The 18,010-nt window shown below is 39.6% G+C and overlaps 2 protein-coding genes across 3 annotated transcripts; both read right to left on the bottom strand.

The window, feature by feature from the left end:
* Positions 1-873: 873 nt before the first annotated feature.
* On the bottom strand, positions 874-11,357 carry LOC119022863 (chemokine-like protein TAFA-2). The gene is made up of 5 exons (XM_037104252.1): positions 9,738-11,357; positions 8,258-8,377; positions 5,971-6,126; positions 5,619-5,743; positions 874-2,914 (listed from the first exon to the last, which is right to left on the bottom strand). Exons 1-5 carry the CDS (start codon positions 9,760-9,762, stop codon positions 2,903-2,905), a joined length of 438 nt encoding a protein of 145 aa, XP_036960147.1. The 5' UTR covers positions 9,763-11,357; the 3' UTR covers positions 874-2,902.
* Positions 11,358-11,506: 149 nt separating this feature from the next.
* LOC119022861 (NEDD8-activating enzyme E1 catalytic subunit-like) lies at positions 11,507-17,878 on the bottom strand. 2 transcript variants are annotated; one of them, XM_037104249.1, is made up of 18 exons: positions 17,780-17,878; positions 17,639-17,677; positions 15,947-16,070; positions 15,790-15,870; positions 15,621-15,703; positions 15,296-15,376; positions 14,957-15,000; positions 14,807-14,871; positions 14,544-14,699; positions 13,979-14,081; positions 13,757-13,867; positions 13,545-13,598; positions 12,654-12,690; positions 12,490-12,571; positions 12,295-12,395; positions 12,155-12,218; positions 12,000-12,054; positions 11,507-11,902 (listed from the first exon to the last, which is right to left on the bottom strand). In XM_037104249.1, the coding sequence occupies exons 1-18, from the start codon at positions 17,797-17,799 to the stop codon at positions 11,814-11,816; spliced, it is 1,389 nt and encodes a 462-aa protein (XP_036960144.1). In that variant the 5' UTR covers positions 17,800-17,878; the 3' UTR covers positions 11,507-11,813. The 2 variants fall into 2 exon arrangements, with proteins under 2 accessions (XP_036960144.1, XP_036960145.1); XM_037104250.1 differs by lacking the exon at positions 17,780-17,878 and having other exon boundaries at positions 17,615-17,677.
* Positions 17,879-18,010: the final 132 nt, after the last annotated feature.

The following is an 18,010-nucleotide window of genomic DNA, read 5'->3' as shown; positions in this document are numbered from 1 at the left end:
AGAAAAGAAAAAAATGTTAAGTGTGAGTGTGAGGGTGTTAATAATATGTAAGTCACACAAAAACTCTCTCAGTTCAAATCCCAGTGGATTTTTTCTAACAGCTTCTGTGGAGTTAGTGAGAAAATGTAGCTCGGCAAGTTCCCGATTCCTCTAAACTTACTTGTCCAGGTTCACTTGGATTTTAAGAGACAGTTGGGGAATCCTGGGACATTTAACTTTAATGAGCCTGAGCGAGACTACTGTTGGACTTCCTAATCTTAACTTAATAATATAAATCTAAAATCTAACCCCTTTGTGTAAACGGAATTTTTTTGGAATCCAACACTGAGAAGTTAAATCCACCACTGAGCATCTCCAACAGTATTTCAATCCGTTTGCATAATCAAAGGGGTCAAACATATTCATCTGTCTCTTGGTTCACTCCCAGAGTTTGTACACATCACATCACAAGAGTTTGTCGGCTTCGGCTACCGAAACTCAGCAAAATAAAAAGCAAGAAATTCTTAAAAACTTGAGGGATGCGTTTAAGGATTAAACCCTCAAAGACCTAGACAATAACCAGCGGCTATAACAAGCTGTTGTTCTATAATGTTTAATGCATTTTGAACTGCTAATGCTTTAAAAACTTTTGTAAAATGAAGTTGCCTTGTTTGGGCATTCGGGGACTTCGTACGCCTTCACATTCAGCAACATTGATTTGTCATAGTTTCTTCTTCCAGACTAGATTATTTAGGGGACATGTGAATGGTCAGTAACTGAAATACAGGACAATACCTTTATGCCTTATAGTAAATGGCTGTAACTTGCTTGGGAGAGACCATATGTAGGAAGGAATTCATATGGAAGACTAAAATATTCAAGTATGTGTTTAGAATTATTATTTTTTTTTTTTTTTTTACTTCCTGAGATTCTCACTTCCCAGTCAAGAAGAAAGAATTGCCTCTTGTGTTTGTACATTCATTCATTCTCGTTCAAAGCAAATGTAAAATTGGGACTTTCAGTTGAGCCAGACTAAAACATAACGTTCCCCTTAATCAAATGATGTATGGCATTTGATGCCGACGGCTGTAATAGGGTTGGAAAAACAGAATAAATACATAATTGACGCAAAGATTGTTCTAGGTCTTTGAACCTGCTATTTTGTTTTTTGGATCGATCATTTGGTCTCAAGCTTGTCAGAGGAAGGTCGACAGATCCCCCCTCACAGTTTCCCACAGCCCAAAATATTCAGTAAACGATCACATGAGACAAAGGAAAGATCACAACTGAGATGTTAGAAGCAGGGAATGTTTTGAGGCTTTACAAAATGGTTCAAGCAGGTGAAATGGAGATAGATGCTGAGCATTTCATTTAGTCTGATTGTTCCGAGATAATACTTAATAACTGTGGTTAGAGCGCGGGTCATCGTTGTACTACCTGAGTTCTTTTGTAAACAGTGCCGTTTTCCTACTTCATCTGACTGCCGGGTCAGATCATGTCAATAATACTGTTATCAGCTGCACGACAAGCTCCTGTGGGTTAAATAAGATAGTAGAAGATTTTACCCATTAAGAGGAATAACCAACAGAAATAATCATGATTATCATGAGTTTAATGTTGCATGTTTTTTGGGCCCCCCGTAACACCTCACTGTTGAATCTTGTCTGGACCAAAACAATCACAGTGCATGACTGCGTTAAGCAGATGTTGAGCAAACTGATGTAAATTCAGCTGCTCTCAACTAGGCAACTCGAGGCCCCTCGTACAGGCCTGACGCCTCGGATGTGATGATTCGCAGACGCTTGTGTACTTGTGTTATCGTTAAGTGTCTCCTCATTGCAAAAGGTAAAAAATGCAAAGTGTTTGACTGAGCTCGAGAGACGGAAGACGGGCGATCAGGGCGGGGCCGGAAGGAGAAATGATTCACACGAAGAGGACAGCTGATGGAGGGGTAATAACGGTAACCATTCTGTTCTGTTAGCGACTGCCGCTTGCTTCAAGACAGGAGAAATGTTTCCCATCACTGCTCGCATCGGAGTTCCCCTCCACAGGAGCACTCGGTTTAGAGAGACAAACAAAAGCATGATGTAAATACTCTCTACAGTGAAGAAGCTCCTCTCCTCTCCTCTCTCCCCATTCTCCCCATGATTAGCATTTCAAACAGTCCTTGTTTTGCATCAGAGCCTCGTGCCTGTGTGCATGCCATCACAGCCTTGCAGGTGGTGCTCCGTCCAGCCGGTTGGAAAAAACAAAAAACAAAAAAAAAGCAAGCCTTTGTGCGTGTTTGTGTATGCGGGCGTGCCTCTCTTTGTGGTAAGGAGTAGTCCAAAGGGATCTGACCTCTTTACAAAGCTCCGAGTAAGTCGACAGGACAGCATTGTCTACAAATGCAGCATAATCATAAATTTCTCAGTATTTGTGGTCTTCCGCTTTGATCGGCGGCGAGAGTCACAAGCCAGTGCCTGGATTCACATTCTGCCTCCTGAAAATCCACAAAAAAATCTCTTTTTAAGAGTCTGCCAGCAGTCCCATCCAAACTTTGATTGAGTGCATCACAATGTGCTCAGCATATCAAGCACTGAAACAATGATACAGACTTTTTCGCAGGAGCCACCCTGTTTGGATTGGGGGGGTCGGGGGCGGGTGGGAAAGGTGCTGCATCGTTTTATCTCAAGTCAGTTGCTAATAGATTGTCCACTCCACGGGATTAACCCCATCCAAAATTGTGTTCAAGTCAAAAGAAATTAAAATAATGAGTTCCTGCTGTTTTAAAGCCCAGCCAGGAGATATCTAATTAAATCTATATTGTTCTTTGCTCCGTCTGACGGTGGTGTTCGCCGTCCTCAGAGTCCCGTGTTAGTTAAGGTAACCGCTGCAGGCCGGGATGGGCACGTGCCGATCAGATGGAGCTTCCGTCTTGCTGCTACCGCGCCACCTGCGGACAAGAGCACGTGAAATTACAAAAGAATTAACAACGTGGATTTGTTAATTTCCATCGCAATTATTTAAATACGTTTTACACAAGATAATGCTGAGGGACATAATGACTTTTTTTTGTGTGTTTTATTCTGTTGAGCAATTGTCCGTATCTCACGAGTTTGGAGGGCGGTGTCCTTCAGAGCTTTTATCAACCTTAAAGGACAAGGACAGAAGTGTGTGGCTGTTAGCGTTCCCGGCTAACTAGCTTACTGCCTACAGAAATAACAGAGTGACATTTAAAAAAAAAAAAAAGGCATGAGGCACTTCATTAGCTATACGCAGTGCTTTGTGGGCTTTTAAGTCACATTAGCAGAAAATCTGATCAGGGCTGAAACATAGATGCTACAACACCAGAGCTTAGAGCAGCTCCGTCCTCTTCTCTAAGGGGACTCCGTCAGTTCTGGCCAAACTTTCGTTCGATGGTGTTACGTTCACCAAAATCAGTTCATCAGTTACTTGTCATCCTCAAGTCCTTTTCCCTTTAAATGTGACGCGTTCGGTTTGAAAATAGAATCATCAAAACACAAATCTGCTTATCGAAGTATGGTTTTTCAGTGGACGAACAATACCGCCTGATTTTCACATTCTGCATGCTGATGTTCTGCTTAAAAAAAAAAAGTAGCTTAAGAGTTTATTCAGCATGGTGTCATGTACTGTACACATTTAAAGCCCCTTGAACAAATTTCCCTTCAAACAAATCAGCTCAGAAGACAGGAGAGAACCGTTTCAACCAACCTGTGGAGTTTCAGAGTTATTATATAATTATATGTTAGCTTCTGCTTGATGCTGGTTGAAAATCTGCTAAATACAGCTGTCAGCCAACAGTTTTTTTCTTTGTTTAATTCTCTGCAAAATCAAGGCCTATTGTTTAAAACAAGAATTTCAAGAGGTTAACCTGCCTCTGTTACAGACAGCCTGACAGGCATAGTGAAAAGGTAAATTGTATTCTTGTCCAGTGGTGGAAAGTAATGAAGCACAGTGATGCAAGTACTGTACGCACAATTTTTAGTTTATATAGGCCTAAAATATTTTGTTGTAAAAAGTAACTATAAGTCATATGTGAGACAAAGTAACGTCACCCATAAGACTAGAACTGGGGTAAAATTCTGAGATTAAATGTAATTATTAGTAACAAAAGTAATTTTGCATTTTAGGGCATTGAGCCGACACTTTTGTCCAAAACAACTTACAGTAAATCATACATATATTCATACACTGATGGTGGTGGCTGCCATGCAAAGTGCAAACCAGCACATCAGGAGCAGTTTTGGAGTTCAGTATCTTGCCTAAGGACACTTTGACATGCAGACCAGGGGAATCGAACCAACAACCTTCCAATAACAAGACGCTGGCTTTACCCCTTTGTCCTCCAATTAATGTATTTAAAACAAAAGTACAAAGTAAATGATACACATATTTTGCATGTACGTACATATATACTGGATTTGATGTTCAGCATTTTCCTGATTAGTGGAATCATTGTTTAGTTTTTTTGTTGTTGTTTATCTTATTGCTGGTGGAGCAGATTAATATGTACTTTGGGTCTGATGCAACATGCAATCTGCAAAGTAACTAATGTTATCGAATAAATTTAGTGGAGTAAAAAATACTAATATTTGCCTCCATAATGTGTTGGAGTAGGAATGTAACGCAGCAGGACAAGTGAAATACAAATACAACCAAATGGTACTACAATACAGGAGTAGATGTATCTAGTTACTTTCCATCACTGACTATAGTTTAACATTAAATAAGACTATTAATCTCTGCTATGGGACATTGGAAGCTATACAGCAGCATATAAAATAATTAGAATTAGCGTCACAATGATGATACATTATAGATTGTTCTGAAATGGGCCAGTCTGCTTTTGTGCTTTTACTCTTGATACTGCAAGTACATTTCAATGCTTGCATATATATTTATACTGCTACTTTAATTTTGAATGCTGGACTTTTTTTTACTCGTAAAAGATTTTCCACACTGTCGTATTACTAAAAGATTTGAGCATGTCTTCTAACCCTGTTGGTTTCTATTTCATTCTGTTGTTCAGTAGTTTAATCTGATGGACCACATGACTGCTGGGTATCTTTTGATCACTGGCTGCACGCTGCCAGCGCTAACTTGCCCCTGTTTCACTGTTAAAAAAAAAAAATGTTTCCCCCAGGAATCTAACACACTAAACAGTTCCACGCAACGGCAACTTATGAAAAAAAATTGCATTTTTTTGAAATGTAGTGGGGTTTCTTTTGGCCGTCAGATTTAATTACATGGGTTTTAGTGTTCAGTATTAGTTCACAGCTTATTTCATGTTTGTCCTCTTGGCCCCATCATTCAACAGATTATAGAATTAGGTTTTCTGAGCCCACTGTGCCTTGTGCAGAGCAAGAGGGTTGATATGGCCAGTGGGAGCAGTGATTACGCTTGATTGTGGAATCCTTCAGCATCAAAGCAGAGCTTACTCAAAAAAAAAAAAGAAAAGCTGTCGGCCCCTGTTTTGCATCGGAGCGATGCAATGAAAAGGAGAAGATTTACCGTACGAGCGCGTTTTTTAGCGTCTATAAATACCGTGTCTTTAAACTGAAACCATTTTGTGGTCTGTCTCTCTGTGCAGTTCTAGGTGCCGCTGTGACTCACACTAATGCATGGACTCTGCTCACCTTTGTGGTCTTTACTTTGTTCCCGGAGATGCATGACCAGCCGGTGAGGTCAGGGAGAACTCGACACTCCTCCCCCTCAAGACAGGGCTCCATCTTACACCACCACTTCTGACGCACAATAGCGGCTGAAAAAAAAAAACCCACAGCGGTGGAAGGTCACTTTACTGACAGGACTTGAAAGATGTGTTTGGAAGGGGGAGAGAAAAAAACCACAATGTGGTCCTTGAAAGTCTCAGTATCCATAGACAGTGGTCAAACTGACTAACCTCACTCTACTTTAATAAATTACATATTCATGTCAGGTCGGAAATGTCTGGTTAAGAGAGTTAAAACAGGGCCTCCGTAATGTTACCTTCAACACAAGAGGGCAGCGCCCTTGTTGTCCCCGCCACCTGTCCTGGGAAGCAGGAGCACTTGACTGTTTGAGAGCGTTCTTCAATCTTGTTCTTATTGCAGCAGCGATGAGCAGCAACCACTTCACAGGTCCCCGTCCTCTCCTGCTTTGACCCTGAGGAGGAGAATTTAAAGGCAAAAACAGAACCATTTTTTCATATTTTGCATATAAGCAAAGGCAACTTGAGTCACTTCAGCCTCTCGAGATCATCATCAATCGTTTCTTCGCTTCATTAGATGTTCATTTAACTAAATGGTGTGGTCTATTTGTTACAGTCATTCAGGATGAGCCAGTCAGCAAAGCCTAATTTCAGTGTTTCTGAAGCTACAGCACCACCAAGTGGCCAGCTGATGACTCACGCTGACATTTAATTCAACCTCCAACAGAATGGGGAGCAACAAAGCCCAGGTAAGAAAAAAAAAAAAAAAAAAAAAAACATGAGGAGAAAAAGAGTGGCGTGAATATTTCTAATTCAGAACTGAGCTGTCTGGCTGGCTGCATGATCAACCAGAAGGTCAATTCTTAAATAGGATGGGGTTTGAAATCAGACATCAATCAAAACAGAACTAAAAGAAAAAATGAAACATGTCACTAATCAACAGACAAACACAAGGTCTCCTATCTAAAATATGCACATTTGTGCAGGTGCTGTACTGGAAGGTCAATTCATAGGTGCTTTTATTACAGTTCATTTGGAGTTTTGTACATTTTACTTAACATTTATTTAACTTTTCATATCAAGGTTTAATGTTGATTAAAAAAAAAAATGGCAAAAATGCGATGCAATGGAACGGATTAAACCAGATTAAACAAAGCTTGTGGCTCCTGACAAAGCAACTAAATATAATATCTCAGAGGCACAATTTTATTCTTTATCTTTCCTGACTCTTTTATCATCACACAGTCCCTCCGAGGAGGGAGCCTGAGCCCTCGGTTGAGGAACAGCGGATTGAACTGGGTAGACTAGAGGTATATAAAGAGGGTAAAATGTAGTTTATGCATTCATTCAATGGACAGAACCAATAATCTCTGGAAAGCTGAGGTGAAGGATGTTATTCAAGCCATTTTCTAAAGCGGAAATCTTCGCTGTGGCTGCTGAGCTAAAGCACCACGTCTGATGTGGGTGACTCAGCTCAACCGCATGTCGAGGGTGTTAATAAGGTCTCCGTACAACTTGTTCTGGCCTAATCCAGGTATCCGGAAGCCCAAGCTCATTGATTGCATTTGAGAAGAATCAGAGCAGTAGATGAGCAGCCGCGGCGAATAAAAAAAAATTGGTGTAAATAATGTCTTTTCAAATCAATCTGGCACCTCAGCAGGGCTTCCGTAGACTTGGATTATGCTGAATGAGCTGTTGGGAGCCAGTTTGTGTTTATGAAGTTGACTCTTTTTTAACCAAATAAACAACAGAATTTAAATTTCTTGGGTGAACTTATCCTTTAAGACATTTTACCAGTGACACTGTTCTGTTAGTTGCACAATGGTTTGAAAGTTTAATTTTTTGGTACATTTTTGGTATCTTAACCCTCTGGGGTCCAGGGTATAATTGGCCATTATTGACCATTTATGATTTTGCCATTATATTTCACCTTAAAAACTGTTTATCTTGCTTTGTTTGGTGTCATTATTTTCAGCACAACCTCACATGTGTGACTATAAAGCTATTTTTTGACATACTATATTAACACAATGGACCTAAAATCACAACTTCTTCTAGCCCCAACCCTAACCCTAAGTAGGAAAAAGTTAGTTTTTTTACTCTGAAAACCACAAATATGTTTAACAACAATTTGCTAAATTTGTTTTTTTTTTTTTTTTTTTTTAATTTAAAAAGTTATATGTAACTGTTTACATTTAAATGCAGCTAATGCCTCAGGCTCAGGTCTCCCTCAGCTCCTTCCTGCCTGCTCCACATTCAGCTGTCTCCTCATTGTTTTGACTCATTAATAACTCAATTCTTCAACCAGTGCAACATGTATCATTATGCTGGATATAATTACTTCGCCAATCAAATCCCTTTTACAGCACCTTCACATGAATATTCCTGTCCGTGAGTTATCCATTTCCCTACTACAAGGTTCTGAGCAGAAAAGTAATTAATTTTCTTATTCTAATGAGAAGCTCAGTGAGTTTCAGGTCTTCGTCGCTCACGCTGAACTCTCCACCGGGCGACCAGGCTGGTGACCTGGAGCCATAATGAGTCCCTCAGGGGGTGTGACGGGTTCCGGTCGGGTCTGAGACCTACCTGTCTGTCCTCGGGAGCTTTGGTTGCCACTGGACACTGGCTGGCTGCAGAAGCCCACAATACAAAGAAGCAGGAGGCCCCAGTGTATTGGTTGAGCCAATATGTTCAGCTTCATCTCGCCTGCACGGGGGAGAAAAAAAAAAAGGAGGTTTCAAGCACGCTTAGGATTAAACCACTAGTGCGTGACGATAAAGCCAAATAACACGGCTTATTAAATGCTCTTAATGTCATCCTGAATCTCGATAGTGGTTTAGTAAAAAACACTGCGTCCATTTGGTCAATTATGACTCTCACATCACTAAGCTGAGCCAAGGCAAATCAAAGAAATGCCAATAAAAGACCAATCAGAGGCATCTGTGGAGGCAGATGAGAGTGGGTCCTTACACTCACTTCTGACTCATGTTTTCCCCTTCAGCTGTAAACAAGTTAACCCACCCCAAAAAAATAGTTGTATGTGAGTCACAGAAAAAAAAATAAGAAACTGGGACGTGGACGTTTTATGTCAGACTACAGCAAAAGACGACGAGACCAGCAGGCGATTACGTTCGTCAACTGATCTGATTGTTTTCTCAATTAAATTGGTTACTCAATAAGTCACAGCTTTAAAAAATTGATTTGATATCAGTGATTTTTAAAGGTGCACTGTGTAGTTTTGGAGTAGAGAAGGATCTTCAGTGACCTTAACAAACTGAATAAACAAACTCTTTCTTCATGACTGAGTAAACAAACTGACCTTAAAGGGCAACACAACTTCACACCGTTTTACTTTGTTTATATGTGGTGGGCCCTGCCACCTTGCAGGCTTCTAACAGTGTTCTGGGGACCTCATTTTCCTCAGAGAACGGCTTGTTTACTCAGCGATGGAAAAAGTAAATATCTGAGTTTGAGCCCCTTTGAATGACTTGGAAGAAAGGAGAGGTAGATGGTTTGATTTTTTTGTTTATAATCTTTATGAGAGTTATTCCTATTTAAATAAAGGTTGAAAAAAATCAGGGTGTTCAACTTTAAATCGTGAAAAGCAATGAAAAGGAGCACATCCTGACATTTAAGTGGCTGGAGACAACAAATAGGGGGCATTTTTGGTTGAAAATTGAAGAGTACTTGATCATCAATTAATTTTCTGTCTGGACTGCTGAAGCACATTTTCCACATTCATATTCAGAGATATATGCAGCAATAAACATGATAAATATATATATATTTTTTCATGTTTGTGCCAAAACTCTTATAACTGTTTCATACATATCATCTGTCACACACACACACCCACATCTAAACACACACGCAATGTTGTACAAATGTAATGATCAACAAGTGATTCTGCCTGAGACACATTTTATATATGCAGACACAACAACTGCTTTTATATCAAAATATGACATGCTGAAGTTTGCTCAATAGGGAATTTAAGCCACTGTTCATTCAAAAGCAGTCTTTTGACATTGATTGAAACCACTATTTTAAATTCCCGACCACTCACCTGCGCTGAAGTTACAGATCAACATGATGAGCCTCTGCGGAAGCTTCCATCTGGCTCATCCTGCATACAAAGCAACGACCGTTTCGACAAAAATAGAAAAAGTTTTGCAGGAAATGTAATCCTCCGATTTCTCAAGTTTCCTCCGCCTCGATATAGAGAGTGAGCGAGAAGAGGTAAAAAAAAAAAAAAAAAAAAAATAACGCTCCAGCTGACGGAGTTAACAGCTCAATAAAAAAATTAATAAATAAATAAATAAACACGGTGCGCTCTGTTTCACACCTCAGCTCCTCTCCTCTCCTCTGCAGTCACAGTGGCTCTCAGGCTGCGGGAGATGGGAGAGATGCGCAGGTTTCCTGTGAACACACTCGGGATCACTCCGATTAGCAAAGCCTAGCAGCTTCTTTTTTTTCTGTTAGGGAAAATTAAAAACTTAATCAAGACGGAAACAGATGTCTGTCCCCGGACAATATGCGACCACTTTCATTAGCGCCTCTAAGAAGCTTAAAGTGATCAGAGGATTTAAAAACTGCGTGTGCAGGTCCGGTCCTGTGGTCTGCTTTCTTCTCGGGAGACGGTGTTTTTTCTGCTTTATGTCTTCTTTAAGATGTAATATTTGGAAACATGGATTCTATTAACGCCATGTGAGTTTTTTTTCACAGCTGTTAAGTTTCCCACCCTCATAAATAAATATTTGCAAATTCGCTTAATTAAGCAGATCACACCACTCGGGGCAAAAATGTCAAGCTGAGATGTAAATTATTCAATTAGTGCCTGGCAGCAAAGAGAAATAATAATCCCCCATAAGCTCTGTGATTCATATTAAAGGTTAGTTCCACCAATTGTAGATATTTAAGTGTGTTTGCAGGCCTTATGGAGAGCTGCTGCACATGTGGAGGAGAGAAAAGTAGTGCAAGGCCTTTTGAGATGCATGCAACGATCTCCAGAGATGTCACTTGTTGGTGAGGTTGCATTGTGGGTAATGTAGGTGCCAGGTTTTGCAAATGAAGGATCAAAAAAGGCCATGTCTCTGGGTCTGCTTAATTGTTTTGATCATTTGTTTTCAAGCTGTCTGTAATGAGCCTGACAGTGCTAGAACAGTGGACTACATTACCCACAATGCAACAAAACTAACAAAAAAAACAGTCAACTGCGCTAGTCAAACAAATGATCAAAATTCGTACACTAGAAACAGATATTGCCTTTTACATTCCACATTTTTTCTTACTTTTAAATACCCAGCGCCCACATTACCCACAAGGCAACTTAGCAACTGAGTCTCATCGCTGGAGGCAATTTATTACACGCAGCTTCTTCTGGAACCACAAAAGTTTATTCACAAAGAAAGAAATCCTCTAGACCTGTAGACACAATTTCATTTGTAAAATTGGTGGAAAACCCCTTTAAAATAAATGCTTGCACAAGTGTATGTAAAGCTGGGCTGGTTATATATGTTCAACTGAAACGTGATAAACCTTAATGCAGAATAAATGAGGTTGCTTTCCCAAAATGTTGGGACTATTACATTAAACATTATAATTTACATTGCTTTATAATAATATCGTGTTTGCTCAATATTTTGTTACAATCTTTTTTTTTATTTCAGAAACACTTCCTACCAGTTCTTGCCTGTTTTAATGGGATGTTTTCATGGGTCGTGGGTTTAATCCAGTTGCTTTTAATACCCTTCAAGGATAAACAGTGAGGCTGCCCTGCTGCTCTTAAGTGAAGATGACACAACATGCCTGGTGAAAGAGGCTTCCTCTGCAACATCATGATAATAAAACTTTATTAGAGCACAGTGCACATAATAATTCGCGTTTTGAAATAGTTACGATACAACTCAACACGGGACAAATAAACAATGAAGTAAACAACATTACTAATAGAAAAAAACGTTGTTAAACAACCCAATTTTCATAGGACAACCGATCCTATCCCACAAGCGAGACGTTCCTCATCTTATTTACATCATATCAAATGTGCTACTGCAACATCACAGGAAGCATGTGATGCAAGACCTAGTCTGCATTCAGATGCAGTCAATCTGACATCAGTGCTGTGTGCTGTAATGAATGTTCAGGTGGTGAAATTGAGCTTGAACAGAACCGTCTGGGGCGTAGTGATGTCAGCCACAGCCAGCTCCTGTCCGTCAGACAGGCCCAGCTCTGCAGCAGAGGAAAAGGAAACATATGACACGTATGTCAGCAGACAAAAGGTCACTTTGGACGTACTGGAAATGATTTGAGCGCAGCTTGTTATTACCTTTCAAAGTCTTGCAGAGGTTTGGCCTGGTGCGTTCCTCGATGGATTTAACAGACTGGAATGACATTGTAATCACAGTTTCATTGTATTTTCTGATTAAATGCAGGTGACCAAACACATTGCAGAGGTTTCAGACATCAAATACGGTATATTACCTGCAAGTACAGCGTCTTATTCTTCCCCTCCAGAGTTGTGGTGATGGCCGGGGATTTCATTTGTCTGGAAAACATTCATACACGATTAGATTCTAATCATCAGTTGTTCAGTTTCATATTATCTTTTCAGGCGTACTCACAGAGAGGCGCTTTCCGTGAGGTACTCTAAAACCTCCTGTAATTTGGCAGAGGGAGGGAACTGGAGATCCTGAGGCACCTGGCTGCAGGCTGAGCAATTTTCCTGCGGGGTCAGAGATGATAAAAGAGACAGCTGGTTGTTCTCTGTACGGCGGTTAATGGTGGTTACAGCTGAGAACAATCAGAGAACAACAAACCTTTCGTTCAGCTTCAAAGGTGTAGCTGTACAGTCCGTCCACGTCATTAAAGACCAGGTAGTTATTTAAAGGAATATATGCACTGCAAAATAAAATCTGATGTTCAGTGATGATCATTTGAGAAAATGCAGATAATTGGGATTAAGATTTTTTTTCACTCTTACCTTGTAGCAATTTTAAAAACCTCTGTGGCACAGGTAGCTATGGAGAACAAAGACAAAGTTACAGTATGTGCAGATATATGAATACAATACAAAGTAAAACAAATCATTACAAATGAACAAGTTAGTGTGAATGACATTTTCTTTGGGTTTTTTGGCCTTTTGTCTGGTACATTGGGGGGGATCGGTACATAGTGATATTGGAACTAATTTTGATAAAATCTCTGAAATTCTGCACTATAATACAAGAGCTAATTAAACTAACCCGTAATACAAAAACAATGCTGTTTGTTTTTAATGTACTCTACAAGGATCATTGACTGGCTTTCAGCTATACTGTTTCAGTCCAGTTCTTAGTTTTAGAGATTTTTTAACATGATTATTGATTTCAAAAGGGTGGGCTTGAAAAATTGAGAGTTTTCAACCAACTCCAAAATTAGCATTTTTGTAGCTAGCTAGTTGTAGGTGATAAATGCAGCTTGCGACATAAATTTTTGACGACATATTAAGTGGTCATTGGTTAGAAATATGAAGTCTGATTTATTTACTTCTGCACAAAATTAGAGACTCGTGGTTTAAAAAAAAAAAAAACACATTTTCCTGTGGCAAAACCTCTCCTGGTATCAGCCAGCTTTACCGGTGTGTTAACAGTAACTAAGACTCCCCAAGGGTCCATTTCTTTTTATATTCAAAGGTCATATTGAGAACATTTTTGTGTTGATAAATATATATATATATATATATATTTAAAGCTTGTAGAAAGGTGCAGAATAAATCTGCCTGTCCTTCAAAACCTTAATATGATTTGCCAATAATTCTAAAGGTTTGTGAGCCAATTGTATAACGTCTCTGGATACCAGCAGCTACTGCCTAAGAACCTTTTGAGTTACATACCAGCGATAACAGCATTAGTTGATGCAACAGCAGGAATGATCCTCTTCACAACTCCTGTGGCACAAATAGAAAAAAAAAAAACCTAGCGTGAAATTCCAGCACACTAGTGCAGATACTGTGAACATGACAGCTGTGTGTTATCATGGTGAGAAATGTATCAGTTCCACCAAAAGACGAATTTGAATTAATTATATCTCAATTCACATGTTCACCTTGAGTGAGTCTGTACGTCACGCCTGTAATGCTGAACTCTGCAGCTCTTTCCTGGGCTCTTTCAAACACCCACTGGATGTGCTCTGGATTGTCTCCATCTAGGCTGGTTTCTAGTAGAGAAGATGACCCATTATTAATATAATAAACACAGACGTAAAGGTTAATGACTCGATGTGTTGACTAGAAGGAAGGATGGAGTGAGTGTGAGTATTTAAGCTTACCTCCAAATGGCTTTTCTTTGGGCCACTGCAAGATTCTGGCATATTCAATGCAATGTTCTGGTAGCCTGGGCATCGATGCAATGGTGCACATGGGGAAATTAATCTGTGAATGGTAAAAGTCAAGCATAAATGAATTTAAAGGGACACTGGGGGCCATTTCTCTGTTCTGTTATTTTTATACTTTGTATCTCAGAAGATATTTGGGTCATAATGTGTAATTGCCGTGCTGGTTTTGCACTTCATCTCTTCTTTCGTCATTTTTCTCTCATTTTCTGGCACTACTCTTGTTCAATCTGGTAGTTATCACTGCGTGTGTTTATGACCCGAGTCTCTTCTTTCACCAAATAAACAGCTGCAGCTACAGATGGAAATGTCAAACATCACCTCCTGTGCAACACACATGCTTCCTACCACCAAATAGTTAAACAGCAGATGTGAAAGCTGCTGTAAAAGCTTAATTGGCTGATTAACATTTCTGTCACATCATTCATCCATTAAAGCCGCTGTGAGTTTTTAAATTCATCAGTTCTTAAAATAAGTGATAAATAGCTCAAATATAATTGACCTGTGGTGGGTACAGTTCCAGTGTGCAGTCGATGCATGCAGTCATGCCTGGCAGAATCACGCGGGCGTTTCCTTTGAAGCCCTCCGTTCCTCCATCGATGAGGGGAATGATGGAGCTGGGATCCAGGACTCCATCTTCATAACTCAGCAGAGATATCTAGAGAAATCAATGCCATCATATCACACCAATGATTAGATTTATACAAGGTGCAATCTGAAGGCAAACTGCGATGCAGTACAGGAAATCACATGAATCCTACATACCAGCATCCCGTTCATCCAGCGTCTGGCAATGATGGAGTCCAGTCCGCAGACGATGATGTGGAACTCTGCAAAGAGCGGAGCATGTTAAACCTCTGAGGTGCATCACTGGTTAGCTCTGATGATGCAGAGATCAAGTAATGATGCACTTACGTCTGTAGAACGAGTCATCAAAGTCTTGGATCTTTTTAAAGTGACTGCATGTTTAAAATAAGGAATAAAATCACAGCCAACAGATTTTACACAATGTAAACTCTAATATAACAGAACAGTACCAGACACTAAGGGCTGTAACGACTGGATGTTAATCACTGGACATAGACTAGGCAGTAGAAGAGAGTGTGGCACACTTTTAACATGATGATGTTTTGGCCCTCGGGTTTTCTTTTAGATCAACAACCTTGATCTTTAATAAGGTCTGAGGGTCGAAACAGAACATGAACTAAACCAGAGTTGTTTCTCAACTGTAAAAACTGTTGCTGCCAAGGATACGGGACAACTTTACATCCAGGGATACGACTGTTAATGAAATCAGCAGCCACTTCAGCCTTTGGTCTTCCAACATCTTTGGGTCTAAATGGATGCATATAACATTGTTATACAGAACTGAAGATGCTGAAATTTGGACTTTAGACTTAAATTGCTACGGTACAAGAATCACAGAGAGGCAAATTAATTTCACTTGGCAACAGGTACCATGACATGTTATTTATGAGCAATGAAACTATTACATCCTCATCTTTGATTTAAATTATTCAAGCAAACATCATTAAAAGGAAGGTAAAGTATCTCCACATGAAATAGAGGTTGAACACACCTGAAGAGAAACTGTCTGTTCAGGTTTGACAAATCAATTGTGTCCATGTCAACCACATGAATAAGGCGAAATCCAGACAGGGCCTAAAACACAACAAGACTATGTGAGAACTTATAGAAAGATGCAGTTTGAAGACATTAATATTACATAGATCAAAGTTATATCCTACCAGATCTTTGAGAAGTTCACATCCAAGTCCTCCTGCACCAATGACCAGAATCTTACATGTTTCCAACAAGAACTGTAAAGACTGAGATGAAAGAAACATATTGAAATATCTGTAACTATAACTGGACAGTGTAAAGCTGTAGATTTATAGTGCCTACCTCAGTGCTTGGCTCAAAGTCAGGATGGGTAAACGGGCCGGGTCTCTCCAAAAACTTCCTCACGTGATTCCACCGGCCGTCCCAGTCGCAGCCACCGTCCCTGTGTCCACCATCTACAGCCATTCTGGACACACAGTACATAAAGATACACTAAACTTGTACTACTGGAGGTCTTAAATTAGTACACATCTCCCTACTTATCTCTCCTCTAAAGGAATCTATCCCTTATTTTATCATATATTTGTAATTTTCCAGGTGAGAAATGCGTAGAGCTGAGCAATATATCGACATTATATTGTTATTGTGATATGAAACGATATCTTGCTTTAGATTATGGATATCGTTATATGATAATATGTTTCAGATGCTGTCTTTGCCTGGTTTTAAAGGCTACATTTCAGTACAGTGACTGTGATACTGCACTCAAAATTCTCATTGTGTTTATGTTGTGAAAGTACCAAGTTATTTTGAAGTAATACTGATATTGAGGTTTTTGATCAAAATACATGATTTTGTCAACAAGTTTTAGCATTTATTAGGTTAGGGTCAGACTGCTGTCTTGTTGTCTTTGACTGTCTGGTGGGCCAGTGGTTCCAAAGGATCTTCAGTAATTGAGTGATTTATGCCTAAACAGACTGAATAAACAAAATCTTTTTTGTTTTCATAACTGAATAAACAAACTGACCTTAAAGGGAAACACAGTTTCATACTGATTTATTTTGTTTATATTCAGCAGACCCTCCCACTTTTTTAGCTTTCAACCGTGTTATGGGGACTTAATTTTCCCGTTTATCTATTTAGGGAAAAACTAAAGATGTCCGATTATCACCTCATTAATATTGTAGATAAAAAAATGTTTTAATTTCTTCTCCAAAACTACACAGCGCCCCTTTAAGAGATGGATCTAGGGGGCCACAAGAGGATTACCTTAGTAGAAAATGATGAAGAAAATTCTTCACCTTTACTTGTTGTCTCTAAAAAAATATTAACATACAGTGTGAGAAGAAATCACTCTTAGATAAAACATCTCACAACACACGGATATGCGCTAATAGACACAAAGTAGAAATAATTTCTATTGATGGATTGCGGGCTTAAAAATCAGGAACCAAGATTAATTTAAAAAAAAGACAGCTCAGTTATGTCACTATCATGTGCTGTCTCTCAGTTACCTACCATATACCAATTGTTTAAAGTATGCATTACACAGTATACTTGTCTTCATAGAATAGGAAGTCAGAATAAAATAAATGAATATACCAGAGGAGCTCTTTCAACAAATATTGCCCCCCCCCCCCCCCCCCCCCCCCCCCCCCTTTTTTTCTGGCTGCATTGCATTGTGGGACATTACAGCACACATAAGTGTTTACTGTCTTGTTTGAATTAACTTTATTGAGACTTCCCCAATTTGAGTACAACACATTTTGAGGAACCCTCTCGGGATTAGCATGATAGGTACACAGCTACAGTGTGCTGGTCATTGCAGAATTGGTGCAATGCAGGGTCTCTGCATTAGATTTCACACTGTACGCTTTGTGAATTGATGCACTGTACAAGCAGCTAACTGGGTTATTAAAAGTGTCTCTTGTTATAAGTCTTTGTTGTCATGTCTCCTGGCCCAGCAGTCGCTGCTCACAGTGCAACGCAAACCTGCTGCCAGTCAGAGACCTTTATTTAGCATTCGTCACTAACTTCTCAGTCAGGTCCTCTATTCGCCTTCTTTTCTTCTCCCTGGAAGAACAAAATAAAACGGGGTTCAAGCATGCCGGGTTGACGACAAAAGGCGAGCATTTAACTACCATTAAATGGTATTTTCTGTCCATTGAGACTTACGGCTCCTCGGCATCCGCCATACTTTCAGGGTCCCATGTCCTCGATTGTGACTGATGTGTTCCTGAGGATCAAAGCTGCGCAAAGAAGTTCCAAGTGCGCATAGAGAGCAGGCGTATGTTATTGCTCCATCAGAGATGTTGAAATGTCTTTGTTGTATATTTATGCACCATTTACTGATTATATTGACTGTGATTTAGTCAAATTAAACTTTTTTAATATAATAATATATAT

The sequence above is a fragment of the Acanthopagrus latus genome, chromosome 7 (genome assembly GCF_904848185.1).
Source record: "Acanthopagrus latus isolate v.2019 chromosome 7, fAcaLat1.1, whole genome shotgun sequence".
Taxonomy (NCBI): Eukaryota; Metazoa; Chordata; class Actinopteri; order Spariformes; family Sparidae; genus Acanthopagrus; species Acanthopagrus latus.
This window is presented reverse-complemented; position numbering and strand designations above follow the sequence as displayed.

Excerpts from the sequence above, each read along its gene's own strand:
- LOC119022863 (XM_037104252.1), bottom strand. The coding sequence starts at position 9,762 with ATGTTGATCTGTAACTTCAGCGCAG. Across the intron at positions 8,378-9,737 it reads GATCTGTAACTTCAGCGCAG|GCGAGATGAAGCTGAACATA; the intron begins GTGAGTGGTCGG and ends TCCCCCGTGCAG. Across the intron at positions 5,744-5,970 it reads GCTGCCCTCTTGTGTTGAAG|CCGCTATTGTGCGTCAGAAG; the intron begins GTAACATTACGG and ends TTTTTTTTTCAG.
- LOC119022861 (XM_037104249.1), bottom strand. The coding sequence starts at position 17,799 with ATGGCGGATGCCGAGGAGCC. Across the intron at positions 15,704-15,789 it reads GTGAACTTCTCAAAGATCTG|GCCCTGTCTGGATTTCGCCT; the intron begins GTAGGATATAAC and ends GTTGTGTTTTAG. Across the intron at positions 12,219-12,294 it reads CTCACGGAAAGCGCCTCTCT|ACAAATGAAATCCCCGGCCA; the intron begins GTGAGTACGCCT and ends AATGTTTTCCAG.